Below are 19,754 nucleotides of genomic sequence, written 5' to 3'. Positions count from 1 at the left end.
GACAAAAGTCGACGCGGCGTTTCGGTGATTGCTACAATAGTTTCACCTTCTTCAGGACGTTTTTTTGACTAGGGTTACACCAAAATCTTCAGATCGAAGACTTCAATGCTGCCAAGACCCTCTTTGATAGTAGTGTCTTATTCTGGTAAATATCCGTTAAAAAATGAAGCAAGACCTTATTTTAGTTGCTTATTCCTTTTCAATTGGTGCAGAGGAGCCACCGATGCTTGATCTAATAGAATATTCTCTGTTACGGCTTTTCTCTGATTCCTTTTTTCAATTGGAATCAGAAAGGAAGCAATTTATTCCTCCGTTTTGTACACTCTTCGGTGGGATGCTCAAAGGGTGACTTGTTTGGAGATTTTTTCTCTCTCTGGGCTGAATGATACGGCCTCCCTGCTCCTCTGCCACCGGGTTTCCATCAATTATCGATGGAAACCCGGTGGCAGAGGAGCAGGGAGGCCGTATCATTCAGCCCAGAGAGAGAAAAAATCTCCAAACAAGTCACCCTTTGAGCATCCCACCGAAGAGTGTACAAAACGGAGGAATAAATTGCTTCCTTTCTGATTCCAATTGAAAAAAGGAATCAGAGAAAAGCCGTAACAGAGAATATTCTATTAGATCAAGCATCGGTGGCTCCTCTGCACCAATTGAAAAGGAATAAGCAACTAAAATAAGGTCTTGCTTCATTTTTTAACGGATATTTACCAGAATAAGACACTACTATCAAAGAGGGTCTTGGCAGCATTGAAGTCTTCGATCTGAAGATTTTGGTGTAACCCTAGTCAAAAAAACGTCCTGAAGAAGGTGAAACTATTGTAGCAATCACCGAAACGCCGCGTCGACTTTTGTCTTTTTGACTTCTTGTGATTATGTATACTGTGTTATTTGAAAATTATAAAAGCATTGTTTTTAACGTTTTTAATTTTAGAGTGTAACCCTGTATGGGAGGTACCCAATAAATTGCTCTATATTTTTATAATACATTTCAGCTTTATTTGTTTCTTCCTGTGCCACTTAAGACCATGAAGGTCAAAATCACTGCATAGACACCCCAGTCTCCTTAAGAGTTTACCCCGAAATCTTAAGACTACACTGTCGTAAAACATTAAACTCAATGGTCAAATTTTATTGGCCATTTAACATACAGGGTCTTGTCACATTTTCTTGCTATGTTAGAACTCAAGCATCAACTAATTTCTGTTTTGGATGCTCACCTGGGATGTCAATGACCGTGCTCAAGAAATCCAAGAAGGAAATTGCTGCAGCTCTGCTAATCAGTTGAACAAACTCAATGTTGTCCCATCACCAAACGGTTAAAAGCATTATTTTTGTCCTCCATAGAAGACATTTTTTTCTGTTACTGTGCCCGGAGAACAGGGAACTTTTTGGTTTTAGGTCTGGGTATTCGCGGTTGGGAAATGACTAGTATCATTCAAATTATTTTAAGCGTATGATGGCCTTCAATGTCTTCCATTTTCTCAGTTTTACCTGAAGTCAAAATCCCTTTCAGGTATGCCGATCCCAAGGTCTACAGCAAGCTCCTTAGGAGTAGGACCCATTTATGCCTTAATTATATGGCCTTTTGATGTGCTCCTAAAAATTAATCTAAATAAAGCACTTCGCTATACAACTGCTTTTATTAGAATTTTCCAGTGATTCTATTTACTACCATGCAATATAAGAACAATCCCTCACCTAATGCTCCAGAACTATTGCGATGAGCATAGGCCAGACCAATGTTTGGATTAGCGTATAAGGGCGGGCACTAAGCATAACATCGTACTCAATTACCGGCAGCCAGAGACAAATCTGATCCTGCATAGCACCTATTTCTCTAGCAGATCTGAACATCACAAAACATATCCAGCCATCCCACACATCTTCATCAGGAGGATGTGCTCAGTGCATGCGGAACCTCACATCTCAATCCAGGAGAGGGGCTACCTCATAGGCTGCCCCAGTCTTGCACATGGGACCATGTTTATGTCAAGGCATTCCTTGCACATGACTGTAGCCTTATGTTCAAGAAAGGCTAGGGTCAAGACAGTTTTCTTCTAGAAATAAAAACGACTTCTGCTGAATAAGTAACAGTCCCAAAGGTAATCAACGTCCATTTTTTTCCACTGAATATGGGCCTTGGGAAGGAATGTGTGGAAGCAAGACTTGAGGTCTTGGAAAAGATTTGTAGATATATAATTAACAAATCTGAAAGAAGGGTGGTTCTGTTAAGATATTGACGACTATGGGTCGTCAGTACTCCCGTTTCTATCAAGTCGGCCACTCTCTTAATAATAATAATTTTTGTTAAAACAATAAAATAAGAACGATTTCCTTATAAAGCCATAAGTGGACACCGGCATACAGGAGGCATGTTGACCCAGTGATTTGTTAAGTGTGCTGAAAATGTGTGACATTACTGATCAATATTAAGGAAAGTGTAACAGGACAATATGTCTCTCATCTAGACACAGTGTTAGTTCTATTTTCATTAACTGAATTTTCATTTTAAAAAGAAATTTGGACTGTGTTTTTTTTTTTTACAAAACAAAGAAAACTCCTATCCTCAAAAACACGAATTGTCCACAAATATATTATTTCAATGTTCATGGTAAGTGTTTGGGACTGACCAAAACTTAAGCTTTACAATTTCATTTCAGATGCTTCAAGGGAACTCAGGAAGAATAAACACGTGCAGTCACAATTTGCAACGATTTTGAAGGTGCTTATACTAAAATCAACGGTGGTAATGCATACAAATGATTTTATCAATGCAAGCATGGATGAACGGAGAGACAGAAAGCAGGATGATATTCAGCATACAGAGAATGGTAAACACAAGCAGAACCACATTTTACAGAAGTTGAGCAGTAGCATTATAAACCTCCAAAATCAAGACAGTTTAAACCGAAATTGGAGCCCAATCAAAATATCATATTGGTAACAATTTCTGAGAGAAAATGTAAATATGGGCTTTAAAAGACATTTTTTGAATCCACTGCATGCTATTTTTTTTATTATGGAGATTTATAGTCGCAAATATACGCTCTTTTACATACAGTGGCCTAGCCTTTTTCTCTCACATAGATGTGTTGTCAAGAAGCTCTAGAAGACAATACTTTCTCCTGTGGGCCTCACTAATCGAATTATTAAGTGCCACTACATGGTTGTCTGGTGGCTCGATGTACTAATGCACCCAGAGCTAGGCTTTGTGTTTAAATATGTGATGTCAGGTTCGCACCCCGATGAGTACACTCAGCTGTTAGCCATCTGAGGTTGATAAACTCAGAGTTGATATGCCATTCTGTGCCCATTGGGCACAAGATGTATGGTATACCAACCTATGTTAGGCTTGACATACAAGACAAGCGAGCGACAACAAAGAGGTTAAGTTGTAAAACACCTTCTGTGGGCACATTGCAGGGTTGTTGTTTCAAGTATACTTAAGTAATATGTTCCCAGGCAGATTACTAAAGAGTGTAGTTCAGTTAATTAAAGTTCAGTCTATCCTATGACGTAGTTCATGCATGCACACGCCAGACCCTCACTAAAGAGACAGCACAGCAATTCAAAACCCCAAGAAGTTAACCTTGTTAGTTAGGACATAACTCAAGCGGAAGAGAGTTAGGATAAAAAAGGAAAGAGGAAGCAACCACTCGAAGGGTGTTAATATATGACGCAATACATCCGTGTAATTAGTTAGTAAACGAGGCTTTGCTCGAGAAGAAAGAGAAAGGTGGAAGTGATTAGTGATTACCGATACGGCTCAGTTTTGGTCTTTCTCAGGTTCTTCTCCTTCCGGGTCAAGGGCACCCTCTTCCATAGCATGCTCCAATCCCACGCTCCTCTAGCATACCCATCTTCGTCTCCACCCCCTTGCGATACTATTTCATAGGTGTTTCCGTCTATGACATCTATGAGTGGCACAGTACATGTGGTTCTGCAGGGTTGTGATGGCGGCAGTGAGATGAGATGAGGCACATGGATCCGAGCGGCACAAACAACACACGGACGGGGCCACGTGAGAAAAAAAGGGGAAAAACAAAACACAAAGGTTTAGACAAGCATTCACTTTAAAATAAAAACACACTCTTTACCGATATGGCTCAGTTTTATGCTTTCTCGAGGCTTTCTCCTTGTCATTTAATGGCACCCGTTTCCAGAGCATGCTCCAGTCCCAGGCCCCTCTGGCATGACCATCTTCATCCCCACCTTGTTGCGGTTCAATGGAATAGTCATTCCCATCAATGTAATCTATTAGCGGTACAGTACAAGCAGTTCTGAAACATTTACAGAAAGGTGGAGAAATAAGGATACAATACAATGTCAAAAAGAAAGACCACAAGTGATCCAGGAATATCCCGGAGTTTTGTAAGATTCATGCACAAGCAAAACTTTTCTTTTTTGTGACACATTCCTCCAGAATCTTGGATGCGCAATCGGTGTGTGAACATTTACAGTTGATGAAGTCCTTGTGAATATCGTTCCTCGTCAGTATGTTAGTAATGCGTAGTTTAAGGGGACCTGAGTGACAAGGGCGGAAGCCACTCTGTGCAGACCACACAGCAATGCAAACTCAACATGTTTATATTTCAAAACCAGTAGCTTGCATTTCATGGACTCTTGACATATACACCAACTGTGACAAATCACAAAATCATTAGGGGTTTTGTTCAGATCAAAATGTGATATATTCCTCTCATTTCGAATTCGTCTGTTCGATGAAACTCGTTCACTGAATAGTTTGTAGGTTTCGAGAGGTGTAGTCCTGCAGAAGACGGATCTATAAACAAGCTACATTTCCTAACACTGCCTCGGTTTCCTCTGTTAAACAGTTTGGAGTTTCTTTCAACCCAAAAAAATGTCATACTTGATTGAAATGTGTTTAAATGCCTTTCAATCTCACCATCCTGTTCACTTCAATGTGAGGGTTTGCAAACACAAGTTCCCATGTTAAAAACATGCGCTGAAATTTGCAATAAGATATGTCCTGACATTTATCCTCTGTCTTTGAAGTGCAGCAAAAGTGGCAAGATGAATACAGAATTTAAAGGCATCTTTATTTATTGCTTGGAGTTTCGAGACCTACCAAAAACCGGCTGGGACCACAGTTTGGTAAATGCTGCTCTAGGGTATTCACACACCTAGGTACAAACCGCTATAAACAACTAAAAAGTGAGAACTACTGGTACTGAGGTATAGAGGCCTATCAGCTGTGTGTACAGCCGGCCTACTAGGCTCTAAGTTATTATCACTTCACCAACCTACTGTGCTCTAGGAGCCTATCTTCTGAGGGACAGACAATCAATAGTTAAACCAGGCAGATTGTCGTCCCAGACAACAATGATCCGATTCCACAGGAAGAAGGCAGTCAACTCCCAAATAAAAAACCAGAACCAGGATCAACCCACTCTACCTCTAGATACAAGATGGAGGACAGTAACACTAGTCTTTCTGACAGTCTTCCTGGACTAAAGCTGATATAATCTGTGTCACCATATGATGACATACACCAATTCACAATCTGATCCCTCATCTTCAACGGGAAGGCATATAATGTATTAAAGGTCCTGTGGACCCTTGCTAGCAACTCGAGAGCATACCTAACTAAACCAACCAATACTAGCCACACAGGTCTGAGAATGCTTGAGAGAGATCTGCACACATCTGGTCACTGAGGACTCGAACACGGTCCACACTGTCTGTCCCAAACAGCAACTCCTATCCACATAGTCATGTTTATAGCACAGTTCATCCTGGCAAATCTCCTTAACTGTCATCTCCTAATATTAATCATATAAAGACGGAACTGTAATGCAGTCTATCTGGGCAGATCTCGAATTCCCACTCACTCTTTCTCAACATCAGGCACCTCCCCCAGATCCATAGGACCACAGAATGGATGACCTCCTTTTACAACCAGCATAGGGTTGACTGTTTTCCGCTCCTTTCTTTCAATCGAATGACTCTCTCCTTATCTTCCATCCTCCGCATGTCTCCTCTCTCAAAGTATAGTCTACTCTAGCTTGCATGACTGTCCAACTTATTCTCTATCAGGCACATGCATCAATGTTGGCTTTTGCAATTCCTTAATTGCGATTTTTAAGGAATCACAATTAAGGAATCGCAAAAGCCTATGCATGTAGAAATCGCTTAAAAAATAGCAATTTCTAAACATTCCTTAACTGCGAGTCGCAAATTGCGAGTCGCAATTAAGGACTACCTCCCCATTCATTCCTATGGGCCTAGAGGCCCATAGGAATGAATTGTAAGACATTCTCAATTTGTGGTTCTCAATTAGAGAATCGCAAATTGAGAATGCAATTTCAAGGGTGCCAGGGTGTCAAAAGGACACCCTGTTGTACCCCTGAAATTGATCTGTGCACATATGCTGCGCATACACATGCCCTAAGGGCATGTGTGTGCACAATATGCAACTTTGAAAAATGCATAAAAGTGCATTTATCAAAGTTTTTGCAAATTACCATGAAGTTCAACTTCATGGTAATTTGCTCACACTATTAGCGAAATCACAGATTTTTTTACTTAAATGCAATCGTAGTTTGAGAACTCGCAATTAATTGGGAATTCTCAAATTGCGAGGGCCTTGACCCTTGATGTGTCATAAAAGCGAATTTTGCGATTGCAAACGGCCAATTTTTGCAAATCGCACCGTTTGCGATGGCAAAAGGCTTTGATGCATGTGCCTGCAGATTGTATTTTTGGTAATTGCTCACATCTCATAGATCACAACTTCTCCTTTTTTGAAACGGCATCCCTAAAACCTAAAAAAGAAGTAATCCCCTTTAGCCTAAACATTCCTCCCACCAACCATCTGTATGAACTCACATACCACCCCAACTAATCGTCACACCTAGCTCCTATTAATTCAATATACCACAAGAAATTGAAGTAAACGCATGGGGTGGTTTCCTTGAGAGCAGAAGACTAATAACAATAACTAATAACCTTCTGTTCCAGAGTGGCATGCTACTCACAAGAAAGTGCTTCTATGCCTCATCAGGGAAAGTAAACACTATACAAATGCAATTACAATACAATTCAATAAAAGGGAAACCTCATATCCTCTGAACAAATATTTATGTTGTTTACTTGGTATTTATATCCAGCAGCAACCTGAAGCAGATTTAAAGCAGGTACATGGTGTCAAAGTCAGTTACACAACTTCATCCATGTAGACGCCCAGAAAAAAGGACTACTATAAACACTTCTGGATTCACCACTTTATTGAGGGATTATGAACAGCATATCAATCTAGAAGAGATTTCATGCAGCAAAATAGCTTGGTAAAGACAGGAGTTCTGCTTCATGTGACTGAGTTGTGGTGGCCAGGGGTTCAGAGATACCTCCTGAACTGTCTGGATATTAAATACAATGATCTCTTGGTATTTTTAATTGTGTCATGTAGGGAAGAATTGTATGACACGCACCTATGGTTGCCAACACTGGATTCTGTGCTTTACTTTTCTCTCTAGGCTTTGCTTAATGTTAGGCTTTAGTGAATCAGCTGAAGGTAGCCAGCTGTGGAACAGGCTCCCTCCAGACACATGCAATACATTGTTCTGAATCAACCCTTTGCTTTCAAACTTCTGCTGCTCAGCGCAATGTAGACCGATACTTTAACTCAAATCATTAAATCACTACAGAATCGATTGTCTTTAGGTTTATGACATTTAAACCCACGCCTTTACAACACATCTTTACCACACACCCTTTACCATGCATGCCTTTACAACAAAAGTTAAGTATATCTCAGGTATGTTAAACCCATATTTACATACATATATGGGTGTGTGTTTGTGTAAATTACATTTTTGGGGGGCAGGAGAAAACCCACCAAACCCCTCCCCCCCCACCTTTTTCAAAATAATTATAACTTTACAATTTTTCTTAATTAGGGGGGGAACGCCCAACCCCTTCCTTCCCTTTTTAAAAATTACTCTTACCACCCTATACCCTTACCCACTCCTAAACTCTAAAAATAAAATACCTTCACCATCCAACTCCTAAAGAACTTGTTGCCGATGTTTGTTAAATAAACACACTGATACATTGGAGCCGCAGTACTGTGGTTATTGCGCTGGAGCAGAGAAGGATCTGGCTGCACCAACAGGCTGTTTTTGGTGATATTTGGGGGTCGCTACTCTGCCATGGGGCTCACCGTAAGAAGCGGCTTGGGCTCAAGTGACTTGCTGTGACTGGAAATATATCTATGTAATACCTTGTGCTGGGCACCGCGTGAACATTTGCGGAGCGGTGAGGTTTTAAGGCTTAAGTCCAGTGTTGAAGAAGTCTCTTGAATCTGTATTTGGTTGCATTGTCACCTTTTCCGAGGCCAAGTATGTGCTACACAATAAGCTTTCTTTGCACATGGTGAGATTTTTACTTTTGGATTCTGGACACTCTGAAATCTCTGTGGATGTCCGAGCATTAGGGCACACTCGAGAACTATAAGTTAATTTTGGAATTCTGTTGGGCAGTAGTAGGTCTATTGATATGAGACAGTACTTTTGTCTAGGATACTGGGGATATTGAAAAGCTTTTTAACAAGATGGTGACCAATTGATTGACAACCAGGAAGATGGCAGAGTGAGTTATGCATTCGCTGCTGAGATCTGGTATGTCCTGCAGGTCTCGAGGTCTCGAATTTGAACCTCAGGAGGACAGACTTCACAATTCACTGTTCTGAGAGCCATGAATGCAGTATCATGAAATCGAGCAATTGTTACTACTTTGGAAACATCAAGCTGCAGAACACAGCTATGTCAATTATTATTCATTTATCTGAAAAAACGAGGTGGCGTCTTAATCCAAAAAGTAACATGTAGTTATAGTGACGTTAATGTTATGTTAAAACGTGTATGATGCTTTCTGGGGAGTACAGTTTCTTGTGTGATATAAAACACTGTGCTACAAGGCAGATCTGTATTATGAGGGACAGGTTACATTAGTCAGGTGGGGCACTAGAAAATGTTTGCTCCTGTGGGGGGCTCGTATTGCGGTTCAATTCTGGTGCAACAATCTGTGGAAAAACATGCAATCCTGCCACATGGGAATTCATAAGAGCCAGGTAATACGAGAAGTTACACAAATTCAAAATGAGAACATCAATGAAATACTGAAATGAAAATTGTGTGTATGCTCTTGTACATTAAATAAAACACTGTTCAGAGTGGGGGGTGCAACACCTTTGCTGAAACATTTAAAGACAATTGTGAACAATTTTAGAATGGTTTCCTTCTGACGAAATGTAAAGGCTAATTTACAGTAAATCGGTTGAAAACAACAAATATCGGTCCTTCACAGACTGCGTCACTTCTTTCTTTATCAGGTATACTCTTCGTAACGTGATCGCCCTTAAAGCAGTGCAATGTCAGCTCCTCTGTAGAGGAGGCAGCTGTGTGAATTGGGGGAGATGAACAGATGCTGCACTTAAAAGCCTTGTTGATGGTCAACCACAATGATGGGTTGGTGTACCCATCACAATGGCAACGAGCTTGAGTATCAGGTAGAAAGGCATTGCCCTACATTGTCACACACAGTTTACTTGCGACTAGAAGACACCAATGACAACACCGCTACAGCGGTAATTTGACTTGTCTTGCTGATTTGCAACTGGAATAACCCAAGACAGTAAAGGTGGTCTGGGCTTAAAGAGACATCTGAAACATGCTCCAGAGACTGAGGCTTTGAAACGATCATGTTTCAACCCTCCCTTTTTTCATAACAATTAGCCAATATATGAATTACATGCATCTAGAGTACAGATGTATGCTAGGAATGAGCACGGAAGTCATTATTTTTAACAAGAAGGGCCATACACCCAGTACATGTGTTGCATTGTTAAAATATTACCGCTTCCTGATTTGAGTCTCCGAGAGCACCAGAGCTCAGGCGATGCTTTTGAACAGTAAGCGTTGCTGCTTCAGAGATACTCAATCAATCCATCAAGGCGCTTGGGGGGGGGGGGGGGGGGGGGGGGGGGCTAGCCGGGAGGGTGCCGCTAATGCTCGAACAGCCAGGTCTTGAGCTTCTTCCTGAAGGAGAAGTGGTCTTGGGTCAGGCGAAGGTCGGGAGGGAGGGTGTTCCAGGTCTTGGCGGCCAGGTAGGAGAAGGACCTTCCTCCTGTTGTCGCTCTTCGGATGCGGGGGACGGCGGCGAGGGCGTGGTTGGTCGATCGGAGGTGGCTTTTGGGAGCGTAGAAGTTGAGGCGGTTGTTGAGGTAGCTCGGGCCTTGGTCGTGTAGGGCTTTGTGTGCGTGGGTGAGGAGACGGAAGGTGATTCTCTTGTTGACGGGGAGCCAGTGCAGGTCTCTCAGATGTCCGGAGATGTGGCTGCGTCGGGGGATGTCGAGGATGAGTCTGGCTGAGGCGTTCTGGATCCGCTGGAGTCTCTTCTGGAGCTTGGCGGTGGTTCCGGCGTAGAGGGCGTTGCCGTAGTCCAGTCGGCTGGTGACGAGGGCCTGGGTGACCGTCTTCCTGGTCTCGGTGGGGATCCACCGGAAGATCTTCCGTAGCATGCGCAGGATGTTGAAACAGGACGCAGAGACGGCGTTGACTTGTCTGGTCATGGAGAGGGAGGAGTCCAGGATGAAGCCCAGGTTGCGTGCGTGGTCTGTCGGTTTGGGTGCGGTGCCCAGGGCGGGGGGCCACCAGGAGTCGTCCCAGGCGGAGGGCGAGGAGCCCAGGATGAGGACTTCCGTCTTGTCTGAGTTCAGTTTCAGGCGGCTGGTCGTCATCCACTCGGCTACGTCTTTCATCCCTTCGTGGAGGTTGGTTCTGGCGGCGGCGGGGTCGTTGGTCAGGGAGAGGATCAGCTGGGTGTCGTCGGCGTAGGAGATGATGTTGAGGTTGTGTTGGCGTGCGATGGCCGCAAGGGGGCTCATGTAGACGTTGAAGAGGGTGGGGCTGAGCGAGGAGCCCTGAGGAACGCCGCAGATGACTTCCGTGGCTGCAGATCTGAACGGTGGTAGGCGGACTCTCTGTGTCCTTCCAGCGAGGAAGGAGATGATCCACTCCAGTGCCTTCTCCTGGATTCCGATGTTGCTGAGGCGCTGCACTAGGGTGCGGTGGCAAACAGTGTCGAACGCCGCGGAGAGGTCTAGGAGGATGAGGGCCGCTGTTTCACCGTTGTCCAGCAGGGCTCGGATGTCATCGGTGGAAGCGATGAGGGCGGTCTCGGGGCTGTTGTTGGCTCGGAAGCCAGACTGTGAGGGGTCGAGGGATCCATTCGTCTCGAGGAAGGCGGCCAGCTGCTTGTTGACGGTCGGTACTGTGCAGGTACATGCTAATGTGGGACAGAAAAGTAGGATGGGACAGAAAAGTAGGATGGGAGATAAATTCTGCTCCGCTGGCAGAGTTTTAGCCACTCTACGTTACACGTGTAACGCAGAGTTCCGGCTAAATTCTGCCAACCACGGCGTGATGGGGGTTTTCTTGTGCATGGCTCGCCAACGGTGCGAGGGAGAATTGGCGTCTACTAGCACGAATTTCAGGGTCTAGAGGGGCACCCAAAGAGATTTTCTCAACGCAGGCGGTCACAACCGTTCGCGGTGAGAAAGCTGCAGTTTGAGTAGAAAATCTACTCGAGTGGCAGAAAAACCAACTCGAGAAACAGCGCCCTCTGGCGTGCCGCATGGTGCCGTTTGTGCTGATTTTTCAGCGCGGAAAAAGCTCAAAATCAGTGTGACGTGCCAATTTGCCACCATTCGCGGAACACTGCAGAATCTCGCAAAGTTTTCATATAACTTTGCAGAATTCCGCGGAGTGAAACTCTGCGAGTTCCGCCTAGCCCTAGAGGCGGTGCAAAGGTAGGGAGTGGTTATCTATTCAGAGGACTATACATGGCCAGTGATATTAACAGGAATCGCAGGAGGGGGTTTGCACACACTACAAATTGGTGAATACAATCCTGAACTGATCAAACACCAGTGAGAACTCCGTTGGAATTTGTAACTTATACTCCAAGGTTAAACATGGATACACCATCATGTAATGTAATGTAAGGGACATTTCTACCGCGCAACTTCCACTCCAAGGAGTATCTTGGCGCTCACACAACTCAGATGGAGGAGTTGGAAAGGGAAAAGGACGTCCTGATTTCTGCACACACATTACACTAAGGTCCTGCACAAGGCGTCAGGCAAAGAAAAAATCCAAGTTTTCAATGCCTTCCTGAAGGGAGCTTCTTGGGAGAAAGATCGCAATGAAGGGGGAAGTTTGTTCCAGGCTTTAGTTCCCAGTACAAAGAGGGATTTGCCACCCTTTGTGGCCAGTTTGAAATGAGGAAGAGTAAGCAAGTTCTGGCTTGCGGATCTCAGACAACGCGCTGGATAGTATCTTTTAAACCCATTTCGTAAATAGGTTGGGCCACGTTGGTGGAATGCCCTAAAAGTGATTAACAGAAGTTTGAATAGAATTCTTTTCCCTATTGGCAGCCAATGTAGAGTGTTTAAGGCTGCTGAGGCTGACGATTTACGGGGCAGACGCAGTACGAGGCGGGCTGCCGCATTTTGGACCATCTGTAATTTGTGGAGAACGGTTTTGTTTGCTCCGACATATAGTCCATTACAATAGTCCAGCCTAGAACTTATTAAGGCTACTGCAACAGTTTTCCTCGCCGATAGAGGGAGAAGATCAAAGAACTTCCTAAGTGCTTTTATAATTTGAAAGCACATGCCTGCTACTTCTACAGCCTGGGGTTTAAAGGATAAGTGGTTGTCAAATTTAACGCCCAGATTGCGGGCGGATGCAATTGTGTTGGGTGGCACTTCAGCATCTGATGGCCAGCATGCTGTGGGGGAAAAAAGATTGTGGTTCCCTATAGGTAGAATTTCCGTTTTTCCGGCGTTGCACTTTAAATGGTTGTTGGTCATCCATTTAAAAGTTGCTGCAAGACAGTCTCTAAGGTCTTCCTCGGCACCTGGCCGTTCCCTATCCAACACCAAAATCAGTTGGGTGTCGTCAGCGTATGAAATAGAACTGATCCTGAATGACGCGATCAGATTCATCAGAGGTGCCATATATAGGTTGAAAAGAACAGGGCTCAAACTAGAGCCCTGTGGCACCCCCGAGCTGACGTTTTTAGCCTCAGATTGATATGGGCCTAGCACTGTTATTTGGCGTCTGTCGGTAAGGAAGTTCCTACACCAGGCCAACACCTGTCCTCCTACCCCTGCGGCAGCCAATCGGTCTACTAAGATGTTATGGGACACGGTATCAAAGGCTGCCGACAGGTCAAGTAGGATAAGGACGGCCTGTTTGCCTTGATCAATTGCTGCCCTTAAAGTTTCTGCAGTGTATAATAGGGCTGATTCGGTAGAGTGTTCTGACCGAAATCCTGACTGATTAGGATGGAGAACGTTATTCTTCTCCAAAAAGTTAGTCAGTTGACTGTTGACAAACTTTTCAGTCAGCTTGAATAGAATGGGTAACAAGGAAATCGGGCGTAGGTTGGAAAGGGTAGTAGGATCGGCAAGGGCCTTTTTTTGGAGTGGCTTAACAGCTGCCAGTTTCCAGTCGTTAGGGATACTTGCTGTTGCTAGAGAGGAATTGATGATATTGTTAATCATTGGATTAACCATCTCTATTAGAAGATGCAACACCGGGTGGGGACAGGGATCAAAAGGGGAACCCGATTTGCTGGCTAAGATGGCTTTGGCAGTTTCCTCCAAGGGAACTGGGGCGAACTCATCAAGGCGGGGGGAGGAAGTCGTCTTCACTATCTCTTCAGCATCTATCGTTGCAGTAGTTCCCGATGGGAAGGTCTTTGTAATGGTCAGGATTTTGTTATCAAAATAATCAGATATCGCGTTACAGAGATCTTGCGATGGAGGAATCTCTTGCGATAGAGCTGAAGGATTCATGAAATCCTTAACAATCTTAAAGATTGCTTTTTGTTCCTGGCCTGCTATAGATATGGCCTGTAGATAGTGTATTTTTTTTGCTGATTTTATTCCTGCGTGATACTTCCGTCTCGCTGCTATATAGATGTTACGTGCAGCTGTGTCGTAATTACGACGCCACCTCCGTTCTAGTGTTTTCACTTCGCCTAATTCAAGCTTAAGAGTTGATGAAAACCAAGGGGCATTTTTGTTTTGTCTTCCTAGGTTTAGAATTCTCATTTCTAGATGGTTTAAGCAGCGTGCCCGCTCCAGCAATCCAATCACAGAAGATCTGATAGTCTGAGGAGGTGCAGTCGGCAAGGGCTGGTAAACTATTCTTAAGTTTTTCAACAATATCAGGTCTGCTGGCTAGTGACTTCCAGTCCGGAATGGATTTCGTATGAGGTTTTATCATTGCATTTTAGGAGGTTTATAGTGGGTTTCCAAATCCCAGCTATATGGAAAGGAATTAAAAAATGGTCTGTCCATACCTGAGGACAGGGGGGTTTGGCTGTCAGGCTGGAGAAATTGGAACAGATACAATCTAATAGATGTCCTGCCTGGTGGGTGGGTTCCCGATTCACAAGAGTAAGGCCCAACACTTCAATTGTGTCCAGAAAACAGCTAACTCCAGGATCATTTGGATCATCAAACACTCAGCCCTTTAAAAGTGTCTGAAAAACGCAGCTGTAGAACTTAGCACTCACAAACGACTCTGATGCATTGAACAACAGGCTTCCTGACTTAATTAAAACACAAAACAATGCACAATACATTTCAAAAGGCATCAGGTGCTCCATGTGTGGGAGCAAAGAGCTTGAATCAAACGTAAAGTTCTGACTGCTACTTCAAGGATTTAGTGTTAGGCACATACATGGTGAAGGCTCCTCGCTGGATGACAAGCTTGAGAAGCTTCTTACAAAGGGGCCGACTTCAAGAACTGAACCATAAATCCAGGGCTTTAAGCGGGACGAAAAACCTGGGGGGGTCCCTCAAAGGGGCGTGGTCGATGTAATTAAGGGCATGGCTTAAAACACATAGGCTAAAAATCTGTGCTTAGCATAGTGCCAGGACCAGTCCCAAGATTTTCGGGTACTGGACAAAAGGGAATGCGCGAGGCCCCTTAAATTTACATAAGTGACACCTTCTGATCACGGCGAAGCTGATTTGTGCAGACACCACCTGGTCCGCAGCTCCTCCTCTCAGCCACCCCAAGCACCTCTTGTACAGCCCATTTCGGACTTAAGGTGTGAGAATAGCTTGGGGGCTGAGTTAAACCTGTGTGGGCTAAAGTGCTGACAATGGGCGCCCTGCAGATGATGATGATATGAAGACCACCAGGTGCTGCTTTGTGAGCAGCCCCGGGGCCTTCCATATGACCGAGATCTTGAGCACTGCTGGTTCGCCTGACATCGGGCGGCAAGGATCTTGAGGGGATGCTCCCTCAACTCTTCCGGTGCATGGCGCAGCAGTCTTCGCAGGCCTTGGAGTCCTAGTCCCTCTCCAAGCACCGCAGACAAAGAAAGTGTAGGTCTGTCATAAACAGCTGCCTGTGACAGGCACCACAAGGTATGAAACCAGCAGGTTTGTTTGCAGCCATATTGTCAAGAGAAAATCTCATGAAAAAAGTTTGACAAAAAGTTGAGAAAAAAGAAAACAGTCAAAAAGCGACTGAGGGTAGCTCTTTACAGATTACAGCTATGAGGCACGTAAAGGAAAAAACTGGCGTCAACGTGTCGGTGTGATGCCTATTTGGGCGCCACGCATGTAATTTCTGATGCGGACAATGCTGAGCTGAATGACACCATCGACTGGTGTGCAGGGGTACCGCTCGAAAACGTCCGGACCAGTCTGACAACTTGGGAATATTCTAAGATAAGGAATCTGCAGCTAGAAGTCTCTATCACATAGGCAGCAACAAATGATATCTCTAGAAGTGTCCTTAAGATCGGGGTGGAGCAGGGAGCTTAATAAAGAGAACAAAGCTTTGTAAGAAGAACAATCTTGAGAATTCCATGAAGGATGTCTGTCTGTGGGCTCTTGGTTCTCTGCCTGGTGAGTAGGGTTCAGACATTAAAGGGTCCTTTGAGTCTTGGTTTGAGAAGCATTATGGCCTGGCACAGGATGGTTCCCACACTTGAACCATTAGCTGTGTATGCATCGAACAAGCACGGTCCAGCCCTGGAAGGGACAGAAAGGGTCTAGGAATGCTCTCAGCCTGAACGATGAGTCAGCTCGAGATGAGGTCCTGTGTAGTGTAAGAAATAAAGGGAGGGTCCTAGACCAGGACTCAGCAATTTTGATATTCCTTGAGATTTGTAGCACTATGGAAAAACATAACAAAAAAGTTTAACTCTCGGTAATGGCTCAGAAAAACAGTGTCTTTCTTGAGGATTTGTCTTCTATATTTGTTTTGTGGTTCTCTCACATGGGACACATTGCACTGTTGTTGGAAGTCTATGTCAAGTCTAGGTAGTTGCCAGTTGTGGATAAACCTTTATATAAAGCAAAGCAAATGTGTTGGCTGCTAATTTCAATTTCGGTATTGCATTTATTGCATGAGGTCATTTCATCAATGAACAAATGTTCTGAAATGATATGTACAGTCTGGGCTGCTGCAGGAGAAGTGAACATTGAGAACACTCACTCATCTATCTATTCACCCATCCATGACATACATCTAACTAAACATCCATTCGCCCACCCACTCAAACATTTATGTACACAATCATCAATAAAAACCTATTCACCCTTCTATTCACTCATCCCCTCACTCAACCATTCACTCTTCTGTGGACTCATCCATACAGCCATCTGGCTATTCATGCACTCCCCAATCCACACAATCATCTACCTATGTATTCATTCTTGCATTTATTCTTCCAATCAAACGATCACTCACACAAATTCACTAATGAATGAAGAACTTTTACTTGCAAAAATATTGCTGCTCAGCTAAAATCAACAAGGCTTCAAAAGATATACTAATGAGGGGAAAAGGGATGCCACTAGTGCCAGTGGCGGCACGGGTGTGGATATTGTGCTTCGGAAAACGAATGCATTTAGTCAGGGCTATCATACTGCAAAATAGCCGTGCACAACTACAGAGATGTGTGCTTAACTTCCTTCGTCCTACATTTGAAGATTACAAAGCAGAAAAGTGTTTCTAGCTTTAGCAGGAAGTGTTTTTTTAAACTATTTATCAACGAGCTCTCCTCAGCCACTGAAGCCGTTGGTGGCTCTCTTGGACGGGTGCACATTTCAGGGAAATTCTTCGAATGTCCGTTTCGAACAGTCCAATATTCGCACGCCACTCTTTCAAGCCTCTGAAGCACTGCCGAGAAGACAGGCAGGCAAAATCCAGGCAAAGGTATACTAACGAGTCAAAGAGCTGTTCAAAAGAGCACAACCGATGAAAAAATAAATCACATTACCTGTCTTTAGCTATCGGTGCTACGAGTGGTGCGTACCAGTTAATCCCCACCTCACAATGAGCATCTAGGTAAATCAGAACCTTAGAGAGAAAATAAAAACGGAAAATAGTCAGTTTTTATCGTTAACAGATGCCAGCGATTAAATACAAACACACACACACATACATACATATATATATATTCACTGAAAAAAACATAGGTTTCACACCAGTTATAGTTAAGAATTAGTATTTAAAAAACCTATTAAATTCAATGAAAAAACCATAGGTTTCACACCAGTTATAGTTAGCTGGAAATTTTACTGACATAAAACCATAGAAATTCCAACGTTATAGTTAGTTGGACTCACTATAACATTTATTTTTTTTCCCTTTTTTTTTTATTTTTTATTAGAGTACGTGTATACATTATACAAAACAAAATCCATTTGTTTCCAGATTTGAACATACTACATAGCGAAGAAATAGTAAGCCTAAACAATTTATAAACATATGTGAAATAAAACATAAAATCCAATGGGAGAAAAGCTTTCATAGTTGAGTCCTTTTAAATCTTAACCAGTACTTTGGCTCACATTCCCCTGACCACTCATCCTTATAGTTCTCCATCTGGCCACTGGTGCCCACAGTCGTAACCCCATCTCTCTTGTTTTTAAACCCTTGTGCTCGTATAGGGCACCCTCGATGTTATGGATGCCCAACAGCCTACATATCCACATTTGAAATGTTGGGGCCTCTACATCTTTCCAAGCAGCTGTTATTAATATCCGTAGTACTGCTACTGCTATAAAAATTAAAGCTTCCTCCTCAATCCTTAATTTTAAATTAATATCACATCCAAGAATGAATAGGGTTGGGATAAGGTAATTTTAACTTCTAGGAGCCCCTCTAAGAAAGCCAATATCTCCGTTTTAATAGGGTTGAGTTTCTCGCAACCATAGAACATATGAACAATGTCTGCAGAGCCTCTGCCACATCTGGGGCAATTGCTATCAGCCCTCATCCCCCACTCAAACAACTTAGATGGAGTATAATACAAATTAAATAGGGCTTTAAAATGTTGAGCTTTAAGGTTAGAGGAGCGCAGAAATCTCTTATCAAAAGTAAGAGCTCTATCTAAATCAATCTCTGGGTCCACCAATTTCTCAGCCCAGGCTGCCTCGATCTTAAGCATGTCATCTGGGGAACTTTCCATAAGGATTTTATAAAGTCCATTAATTTTACGCCCACCTCCCTTCAGATAATCCAATAGAGTACTTATTTCCCCCATAATAATTTGTGGTCTTACTGATCTAATTGTGTTTACCACCTGAAGGTATTTATATTCCTGCCCTTCCTGCAGTGTATATCGTAGCCTTAAATCAGACAGTGATCTGCATGTATCCTTCACCATTATTTGTCCAAGTGTTACAATGCCTTGTTGCTCCCAGTGTCTCCAAGATCCATCCATGCATAGGTTTGGAAAGAGACCGGAGTTCCATAAAGGAGTATGGTGGTTATACCTTGGAATCCCCATTACTTTTTGCACAGATGCCCAGATCCCAGCTATACCCTCAAGTATTTTGTATCGTGATTTCTTGTAATACCTTCTTTCCGTTTTTCTCAAAAGAATCCCAAATGCTTGATCACCCAATTGAAATATCGATGGAATATCATCAGGGCCCCCTTCCTGAGTCACCTTCTCCTGATCGAAGAGGATTGCCATTTCTGTAAGGAGGCAGGACCAGTGGTAATTCCTGATATTAGGCATACCTAACCCTCCCCTTTCCTGAGGTAAAGACATATATTTGTTTGATCTTCTAATCTTGCCATATTGCCACAGGAATTTCATAAAAATCGCTTCAATTTCCTTTATTATTTTATCTTCTAATTTGAATGGGATAGATCTAAGTTTATACAGAATCTTAGGAAACATAGTCATTTTAATGACGTTAGCCCTGCCTATTATTGATAAATGAAGTGTATTCAATCTCCTCAGCTCTTGTTCCATTGATTTCAGGAGGGGTGTAAAATTATCTCCAATTATGTGCCCTGATTGTGAATTGAGTGTTATACCAAGATACACTACTGAATTAACATACCTAGCATCCTTTTTTGTTATATTCTTAGAACAAAGAATTTGGGTCTTAGCTTCATTCAGTCGGTATCCTGAAAATTTCCCAAACAAATTTGTCAAGCTGACAATTTCCCTCATAGCAGATTCCGGATCGTTCGTAATAATAGCTAAATCATCTGCATATGCAAGCAATTTTGTTTGGAATCCTTTTATAATTACTGGTTGTATCTTTATATTGGATAATATCTGTGTAATTAATGGGTCTATATACAGGGCAAATAAGATAGGAGAGCAGGGGCAACCCTGCCGAGTGCCTCTCGTTATATTAATTTCTCCAGAGCTCCCACCCATCAGCTGAATCT

General features: G+C 43.2%; 1 protein-coding gene across 2 annotated transcripts in view; it reads right to left on the bottom strand.

Moving 5' to 3' along the window:
• Positions 1–19,754, bottom strand: part of GALNT7 (polypeptide N-acetylgalactosaminyltransferase 7) — a 579,585-nt gene that overhangs the window by 161,190 nt on the left and 398,641 nt on the right. The window contains exons 5-6 of one of the 2 annotated variants that reach the window (XM_086962434.1): positions 17,338–17,417; positions 3,758–3,940 (exon numbers count right to left, since the gene is read on the bottom strand). In XM_086962434.1, coding sequence (XP_086818560.1) covers positions 3,758–3,940; positions 17,338–17,417 — 263 coding nt within the window. Of the gene's footprint in view, positions 1–3,757; positions 3,941–4,097; positions 4,281–17,337; positions 17,418–19,754 lie in introns of both variants that reach the window. The other variant, XM_086962435.1, reaches the window with a different exon arrangement.

Source organism: Lissotriton vulgaris, chromosome 3_1, assembly GCF_964263255.1.
Source record: "Lissotriton vulgaris chromosome 3_1, aLisVul1.2, whole genome shotgun sequence".
Taxonomy (NCBI): domain Eukaryota; kingdom Metazoa; phylum Chordata; class Amphibia; order Caudata; family Salamandridae; genus Lissotriton; species Lissotriton vulgaris.
This window is presented reverse-complemented; position numbering and strand designations above follow the sequence as displayed.